A 9,864-nucleotide genomic window follows, 5' to 3' on the forward strand; every position below is an offset into this window, starting at 1 on the left:
GTAAAAATATGGGCTGCACGGCGGTCGAGTGGTTAGCGCGCAGACCTCACAGCTAGGAGACCTGAGTTCAATCCCGTGGGTTTTCTCCGGGTACTCTGGTCCTAAATATAAATAAGAAAAGTGTTTTATTGACTCATTGACGGCGGCACGGCGGACGAGTGGTTAGCGCGCAGACCTCACAGCTAGGAGACCAGGGTTTGATTCCACCCTCTGTATTCCACAGGGGTCAAACAGGAGGAGTGCACTTTAATCGCACATCAAAAAAATGGCCGGAGACCAGGGTTCAATTCCACCCTCAGCCATCTCTGTGTGGAGTTTGCATGTTCTCCCCGTGCATGCGTGGGTTTTCTCCGGGTACTCCGGTTTCCTCCCACATTCCAAAAACATGCTAGGTTAATTGGCCACTCCAAATTGTCCATAGGTATGAATGTGAGTGTGAATGGTTGTTTGTCTATATGTGCCCTGTGATTGGCTGGCCACCAGTCCAGGGTGTACCCCGCCTCTCGCCTGAAGACAACTGGACCGCGGCTCTAGTGACCCTCGTGAGGATAAGCGGTAGAAAATGAATGAATGTAAAAATGTGAATACGGCACTGCTGTCCCTGTCCGCCATTTTTGATTACTTTTGTGACTGATATCGCAACATATGTAATGCAATTTATGTAGATGTCTTCTATGATGATGCCTGTTACTCAACACCTGCTCTATTTTTCTCTCACAAGCTGAAATACGGTGACCCCGGAAGCTGCAAATTACATATTTGACTGCACACAATGTAAAAAGTAAAGCATTTTCGGATACCCGGAAGTGAATAAATCCGTATGAAGAGAGTGAGCTGTCACAGGAACCTACCAGGAGCAGCTACAGCAGCAGCACCAGCAGAAGCAGCACGCATTGGACCCCCGCGGGTTGGCCTGGCCTGGCTGGCCCTGCTGGACCGATGCAGTTCCCCCCGCTGCCGATTCCTGCTGCACCGGCATCTGCCTCTTTCGCATCTCCATCGGCTCTGATCCCATGGGCTGCAACACGAGGACATGCAACACAAGCACACTTTTGTAGTACATGGAATTATTGACTGCTCTTTCTGTTGGGCAGAAAACATCTTTTTGGCTTGTTTTGAAAAATAGAAATCTGTGCCAGTGATCGGAGGAGAGTGAAGCGGTGAAAATACGTGGATTCGGGCCACATCAGATGTTGCTTTTCTGTGATTTCAAGAGCAGAACTTAAGGTATGTAAAATATGACCACAAAGTCCAGATGAGGAGGGCATTACTCAATGTAACATTCATTAATTCATTTTCTACCGCTTTTCCTCACGAGGGTCGCGGGGGTGCTGGAGCCTATCCCAGCTGTCTTCAGGCGAGAGGCGGGATACACCCTGGACTGGTGGCCAGCCAATCACAGGGCACATATAGACAAACAACCATTCACACTCACATTCATACCTATGGACAATTTGGAGTCGCTAATTAACCTAGCATGTTTTTGGAATGTGGGAGGAAACCGGAGTACCCGGAGAAAACCAACACAAGCACGGGGAGAAAATGCAAACTCCACACAGAGATGGCCGAGGGTGGAATTGAACCCTGGTCTCCTAGCTGTGCGGTCTGCACGCTAACCACATGACCGCTGTGCCACCCCTTAATGTAACAATGTAAACATATTTATTTATTTAACAACCCAATACAATACACATTCATTATTACAGTCATTATTTGCACTATGACCCATTTATCATTGCACTAAAAATTAATATATCTACAATATGTCTTCTCCTGCATATGCTCCTGTGCAATACTATGTGTATATTTTGGATATCTTGTATATATCTTGTTAAATTGTCTTTTTTTTTACTCTACTTTTATATACTTTTTTTTTAACTTGACTACTGCACTGAAAGGAGAAGCTCTCCAATCTCGTTGTACATCTTGTGTATTATGACAATCAAGGCCATTCCATTCCATTCCAGCCTGACTCAGCGCTCATCAAAGAAGTAACACTATAATCATCACACAACAACTTAACATGCAAGCATGCTTTGCGGCACTTGTTTTGTAAAAGTTTCAGCGTCTGTGTGTGTGTTTGGGGGGGGGGGGGTGGCACAAAATATCCTCTGGCCTCTTGGGCCTTGAGTTTGACACCCCTACTTTATGGGGTACCACAGGGCTGGTACTTTTTAAAGTTACATTTCTACCTGTATCTTGAAAAACAGCGCAAAACTTTTTCCCGGAGGCCAAAATCGACTCTTTCTGGACTGTGATTTGCTGATTTTGCAAATGAAACTGTTCAATTACGCCGTACAAAAACGATACTTGCACAATCTATTGACACTGCATCACAAATGATGCCTTCACGGCACACAATATAGTGAAGACCTCCACCAAGGCTGGGGATCTCTCATCAATACTGATCAGTACTTCTGTTCAGTACTTCTGTTCTGTAATACTGATTCAGTACACCTGTATTCAATACCGTTCAGGTAAAAAAATAACTAATTCTGAATGTGGATCAATACCAATAATGCCTAAAAAACCACTTCTATAAGCAAAGGCATAATTGTTAACACAACTCTTGCATAGAACACGATGGCATGTACAGATGATATGGAGGTTATGCACGGATACAAGTACGTACATAAGTACGTACATTATCGAGCACATTTCTCCTTTTATGCTTTTTTTTTGTAGCAGAGGCGGCGCGATCCCAGTGCAGAGGAGGAGGCCCAACTTCAAGTCATCAGGCAACAAAAGGTGTCATCAGCAGGTCACAAAATCCCCTCACGTTATTTATGTAACACAACCACACACACACACACACATATACACAAATGGATGCGCACTACCTGACTGGGTGTCAGTACAATACTGTAGCTATATGCTAGGAAAAGATGGATGAAGGAGATGGGGGGGTTGGCTTGCACAATGCACATCTAAAACCGCGGCATCGCTCCCAGTACCGCACCACAGACCCCCCCCCCAAATGGATGCAACGGAGAAGAAACGCAGCCGTTCCGTTTGCCTCACATTCTGTTAGGGAGGGGTTGCATTCAATTGCACAAGGCTAAAAAAAATCAACCCAAAACCCACCACCCCCTCCTCCATTATTATTATTGTTATTATTATTATTATTAGCACGCAGCACGCATGAATGGACGGCACAGGAAGAAAAAAAACACACATCACGGTGACATTACAAACACAAAACACCCGAAAAGTATACTCACAATTGCACCATGTATGCACAGCGACAAGAGTTTAAAAAAAAAATTAATGTATAGAAACGGCAACGCTGCTCTTGATTGCGTCCGATGGCACATACGGCTCTACCCCCCCTCCCTCCTCTCCTCCCTGACCGGCTGCTTGGAGTCAGCGCGCATGCGCAGTCTCTCCCGACTTCCAAGTACAGAGCAGAGACCCCAGCAGTGTGGGTTTGGAGGGGAGGGGTTACAGTTTAGTGTGCAGGTCATCAAACATCACTTTAGCATACAGCAGGGGTGTCCAATCTGCGGCTCGGGGCCATTACTTAACAAGAAACCAAAAAATTATTTTTTTTTAAATAGTAAAAATGGAAAATCAGTCATTTTACAACATTCAAGTCAAAAATATTAACAGAATAATGTTGTAATCTAACGAATAAAGACCTAATTTTATCAGATTAACAGTATATTATGAAGGAAAAATAATGTAATTATTGTGTGGAAGTATGGGGTAATAACTATAAAAGCAATCTTCACTCGCTAAATGTACTGCAAAAAAGGCCAGTAATGATAATTCATAATGCCGCCTACAGAGAACATACTAACTCCTTATTTCTAAAATCACAAATACTTCAACTTGCTGATATAGTTCATCTTCAAACAGCTAAAATAATGCATAAGGCTAAAAATAACCAATTACCTAAAAATGTCATCCAATACTTCTCTACAAGAGAGGAGAAATATGATCTCAGGGAAGAAGTACATTTGAAACACTTCTATGCTAGGACTACGTTATGCTAGCCATAGCATTTCAGTATGTGGAATCAAACCTTGGAATGGATTGAGTAAGGACCTCAAACAATGCACAACGATGAGCCAATTCAAGAAACAATACAAGTAGTTGATGTTTGCTAAATACAAGGATGAAGAGTCTTGAACCAGTCATGATGTGCTATATATATCACTATATTGACACTTACTATGGTACCCATTATGGCATTGGATGCTCATATCACCTCCTACTTAGGTACGAGGTGCATTATTAAAACAAAAAAACAAAAAAAAACCTTAAACTGTATTATGGAAAGCAGGAAGTGAACAAATAACAGTTAGTGATTGTAAAAGTACCAGATGGAGGGGTAGGATTTAATAAGCTTTGCTTCTTCCTACTCCTTTTGGACATGTGGAACTGTGAACTGATTATGTGATGCATTCAATTGTAATCTGATGCATGTTCAAATGCAATAAAACCATAACATTACAATAATAACAATAACATGGCTCTAGCTTGGTTAATATACAAGTCAGGTATGTAAATGGAACACTTTTTTTGTTTTCTTTGTGAGGGCTTTATCTTCAAAATAAGTATTTCCCATGACACATGTTGTTAGCTAGCTCATATTAACTTGTTTTCAGAATTCTAGTTTCTCTAGAATGCACAGAAAAGGGAAATAAATAAGTGTTCATGTTTTCACGTTTAGGTATTAAGTATTGGGAATGATGGGCAAAATAAAAAAAATGGACTTCCCCTTTAAGAATAAAAAATTTCATTTAAAAACTGCATTTTGTGAAACATTAAAGTGTGACACACATGGGGGGGGCAAACATTATTTCACACCACTGTATTCTAACAATAAAAAGTCACGCTTTAATGAGAATAAACTAATAATGTTATGAGAAAAAAGTAGTAAGTTTAGTAGTAAGTTTTCCCCTGGTACTCCAGTTTATTCCCACATTCCAAGAAAACATGCATGTTTGGTTACAAGTACATTTAAATGGCTTTCATTTGATTTACTAAATAATTTAGTAAAATCTACTCAAATTATTGTATATTATACAGTAATTTATTTCACCATACTTAAGAATTATTAGTTCAGTCAACATAATCAAATTATCTAGTTTCACATCAAATCATTTTGTGCAACCAATTACAATAATAAATTAATTTCCATTCAACTAACCATTATTTTCAGTGCAGCATTAAAGACAACACACAGGTGCAGTATGGGGCAGCTTGACAGCCAGCACCTCCTCAGGGAGGGAATTGAACCTAAGGGCCCTTTGGACACAGGCCACAATCTCAGGAAATTACTCAGCCAGCTGCACCTGATCCACATGTGCTCCAGTTTGATGCCCCCCAACATAAATTTTTATAAACAAACAACTACTGTGGTGTGCTGAAGTCTTGCTAACATCTTCTATTTGCTGTTAATATGTATACTATGGGGCGGCACGGTGGTCGAGTGGTTAGCGCGCAGACCTCACAGCTAAGAGACCAGGGTTCAATTCCACCGTGGGTTTTCTCCGGGTACTCCGGTTTCCTCCCACATTCCAAAAACATGCTAGGTTAATTGGCCACTCCAAATTGTCCATAGGTATGAATGTGAGTGTGAATGGTTGTTTGTCTATATGTGCCCTGTGATTGGCTGGCGTCCAGTCCAGGGTGTAGCCCGCCTCTCGCTCGAAGACAGCTGGGATAGGCTCCAGCACCCCCGCGACCCTCATGAGGAAAAAGCAGTAGAAAATGAATGAATGTATACTATGCATATTGACAGTACAGGCCTGATGATGCAGAGGGAAACATTGCCACCTAAAGGCAGCTGAGAGTACAGCAATAATGCTTCCATGTATAGTATAATGCAATCATTCATTTTCTACCGCTTATCCTCACGAGGGTCGCGGGGGGTGCTGGAGCCTATCCCAGCTGGGGTACACCCTGGACTGGTCGCCAGCCAATCACAGGGCACATATAGACAAACAACCATTCACACTCACATTCATACCTATGGACAATTTGGAGTCGCCAATTAGTTTTTTTAAATGTAAAATTATTTGAAATGCATGCAATCCTCTTTCTTTAATAACTTATTGATAATATAATTAATAGCTTTTTTTTCAGTTATCAGAAGTATTCCAAGTCGATGGCCTGGAATACTGTACATTCAATCCTACACATCGGACAATGCATATGTTAGTTAATAGTTTTCTTTATGAGTGTTTCTGCTGTACATAAACACCAGATGGCACTCAGCAGCTGCATTTTATACAAAGAGATGTCCTCCATTGACACACGTTCATCATTATTGTTTTTCCACCACTGCTAACAAGTGGATGAGTGGTTTGCAATGGTGCCTCACACACTATGGTTACAGGTTTGAATCTGGGCCTTTTTGGTAGTAAAATTGTTCTCTCATACATAAACAGCATAGACTTCAAAGTCGCAAAATATGCTAGAATTATAGGTTATCACATACTACAGTATTAATTGGCCCTGTACCCTACTGTACCCTAGAAACCGCCCATGAATGATACGGGAAAAGGCCCAAATGATACTGTGTCAAAGCCCAGGGCAGTGATACTGATAAAATATAGAGTTTAACCATGTCCAGTATCAGCCCCCGTAGCTGTCCACTCAGAGCAACACCCGTGAAACAACCAATCAGAGAACAGCGCACAAGCGTGAACACACACTATAAATATGCCTAGTGCTTCTCCAGTCACCAAAAAACCCAAACTTGATTAATGGAACTTTAATTGTCAGACATTGATAAGATAAGACTGTTGATAAAATATTATTGTTGAAATATTTTTGCAATTATTGTGTTTACACTGTTTAGATATAATACATGTAATAAACTGAACATTTTCTGGAAACAAAATGGTCTTTTGATGAAATAGTACGTGATAATAAGCTCATGATTAAATAGTATGTGATAATAAACTCATGATTAAATAGTATGTGATAATAAGATCATCATATGGTTTGTCTGGTATCAGGTCAGGTATCATGCCCCCAAGTGTCAGTATCAGCCCGAGACCGAAGGTCGATAATTATAACCTATAATTATCACATGGTTTGTCTGGTATCAGGCCAGGTATCATGCTCCCAAGTGTCAGTATCATCACAAACCATGTGATGATCTTATTATCACATATGAGCTTATTATCACGTACTATTTAATCATGAGCTTATTATCACATACTATTTAATCATGAGCTTATTATACCATTTTGTTTCCAGAAAAAAATCAGTTTATTCCATGTATTATATCTAAACAGTGTAAACACAATAACTGCAAAAATATTTCAACAATAATATTTTATCAACAGTCTTATCTTATTAATGTCTGACAATTAAAGTTCCATTAATCAAGTTTGGGCGTCACGGCAGACGAGTGGTTAGTGCGCAGACCTCACAGCTAGGAGGGTTCAATTCCACCCTCGGGCATCTCTGTGTGGAGTTTGCATGTTCTCCCCATGCATGCGTGGGTTTTCTCCGGGTACTCCGGTTTCCTCCCACATTCCAAAAACATGCTAGGTTAATTGGCCACTCCAAATTGTCCATAGATATGAATGTGAGTGTGAATGGTTGTTTGTCTATATGTGCCCTGTGATTGGCTGGCCACCAGTCCAGGGTGTACCCCGCCTCTCGCCCGAAGACAGCTGGGATAGGCTCCAGCACCCCCGCGACCCTTGTGAGGAAAAAGCGGTAGCAAATGAATGAATGAATGAATGGAGAAGCACTAGGAATATTTATAGTGTGTGTTCACGCTTGTGCGCTGTTCTCTGATTGGTTGTTTCACGGGTGTTGCTCTGAGTGGACAGCTGCGGGGCTGATACTGGACATGATTAAACTCTATATTTTATCAGTATCACTGCCCTGGGCTTTGACACAGTATCATTTTCAGCCTTTTCCCGTATCATTCATGGGCGGTTTCTAGGGTACAGGGCCAATTAATACTGTAGTATGTGATAACAGTAAATATACTGTAAGTCACACAGTAAAGCTCAGTCCAATCAATCAATGACAGACACAAATGAGGACTGAAGGAAAGAATAAAGCTTGAAAGGCTGTGAGGTGTCACATTCTCACGTAGGTTTGCTGCATTGTGACTTTATTTAGACGCCTCGTGGCCTGTCACCGTTATTTCAAGACACCTTCCTCTTTTTAATCTTATTAAGCCACGTTCAGACATGATTTAGTCGCCGGGAATAGAACTTTGACGATGACGACCGGTGTACAGATGGAGGAGACACTGTCATGGTCGTCCAATGTATTTTTTGGAGCTCCATTTTCTTCTTATAGGCTTTGTAAAGTCATGCAGGCTTTTTTTTTTTATGCATGTAACCAGCATGTATATTGGGACTGGAATCGAACCTCAAATTTTTGTGTAGCATCGCACCCCTACTAGTTCGGTGGTATCTACTTAATAGCTATGAAAGCCATGGTTGCATTCCGGGTGCCCTACCTCAAGGCACACCATGTCCTGCTCCTCGCGGTCGGGATCATTGTAGTTCACCGTGCATCCCGCCCCGCGCCGGCAAGCCCGGGACAGTCTCTGCATCCGCTGCCACATGACAGCCCGGCTGCGTCTGATCCCCCGCAGAGCAGACGAGGGCCTGACTTCCCACTGCTCGGCCCGTCTAAAACGTGGCATGCTCCGTCCCTGAGGCCTCCCTCGCCACACAGGACTCTATCGCGCTCGAGATCATCAGGGAACTGTCCCACTCCTCTGACTTTTCCTGTGCGCTCCGGCGGCCGGGATATGCCCTGGAGAACATAGTGCTGGCGCGAGCTGGGACAGGAAGCCGCGTCCAACGAAGGGAAGAGTGTTGTGTACCAAAATGGGGGAGGGCAGATGGGGATTAGTGCAATGTTCCTACTGGATGCAATCCTGATTCCAGATTAACACAGCAGGTCTTAGAGTGTGAGGGGCAGAAGATGAGTGACAGACGAGGACTTACTTGGGCTGGATCTGCCCCATGATTAATTTCTTGCCGGCACACAGCATTACATATACTGTACAGCAGGGGTCTCAAACTCAATTTACTTGGGGGCCACTGGAGCTAGGGTCTGGGTGAGACTGGGCCGCATCAGGTTTTCCATTAAAAAAAAAAACGCATTTATTAAAAACAAAAAAATTTAAAAAACTTTGCTTTGGTTCCAATTTTCTACAATAAAAGCTCTGATAAAACATTCCACTGTTCTCAAATATCTTACTTTTTATTTTTCTACACAAAATAAGATGAAAAATAAATAAACTAATCAAGAATAAAGAAAATCAATCAGTAATAAATAAATATAATAATAATAATAAAACAACAAATAATAAAAACTTAAGAAACCACATATAGTTGGTGAGTAGACAAATTATTTTTTTTCAGATTAAAATGAACAAAGCATTATTAGAGCCCTGTAGACATGACAAAACACGACTATAGTCACATTTATACTCTTTTTATTTACAACATATTGCGCAACTGCAGGGTCTTGAGACACATGCTAACTCGCAAACTAGAGAGCTAGCGACCTAAACGGTAGCCTCCAAGTTATTTCCTTTAAACTTAAATAGCCAAAAACGTACCACTTCCACACGGATAGGGAGGATAACTATTAACAGTCATTTAACCTTTAACATGAACATTAATAAAACGTAATAATTTTTTCTGGGTACATGATACCATACAGCATCCATATCAAACTTGCGCGGGCCGCACTAACATTAAACTTTCATATCAAGGCGGGGGCCTCAAACTAGTGTCCTGCGGGCCAGATTTGGCCCGTGGGCCGCGTGTTTGAGACCCCTGCTGTACAGTATATATGTAATGTGTAAACAATATTTAGAGGTGTAAACAACATGAGAGCTTTCTACGAGGGAAAAAAAGCAAT

The 9,864-nt window shown here is 41.7% G+C and overlaps 1 protein-coding gene across 2 annotated transcripts in view; it reads right to left on the reverse strand.

Annotated features, from left to right (window-relative positions):
- The window catches only part of rgs20 (regulator of G protein signaling 20), a 12,128-nt gene extending 3,141 nt beyond the window's left edge, over nucleotides 1-8,987 (reverse strand). Inside the window, exons 1-2 of one of the 2 annotated variants that reach the window (XM_058079083.2) lie at nucleotides 8,444-8,987; nucleotides 852-1,018 (exon numbers count right to left, since the gene is read on the reverse strand). In XM_058079083.2, the coding sequence (XP_057935066.1) occupies nucleotides 852-1,018; nucleotides 8,444-8,632 (356 nt within the window). In that variant the 5' untranslated portion in view covers nucleotides 8,633-8,987. Of the gene's footprint in view, nucleotides 1-851; nucleotides 1,019-3,221; nucleotides 3,668-8,443 lie in introns of those variants that run through there. The other variant, XM_058079102.2, reaches the window with a different exon arrangement.
- Nucleotides 8,988-9,864: the final 877 nt, after the last annotated feature.

The sequence above is a fragment of the Doryrhamphus excisus genome, linkage group LG11, assembly GCF_037039965.1.
Source record: "Doryrhamphus excisus strain RoL-2023G ecotype Guam linkage group LG11, RoL_Dexc_Guam_v1.1, whole genome shotgun sequence".
Classification (NCBI taxonomy): Eukaryota; Metazoa; Chordata; class Actinopteri; order Syngnathiformes; family Syngnathidae; genus Doryrhamphus; species Doryrhamphus excisus.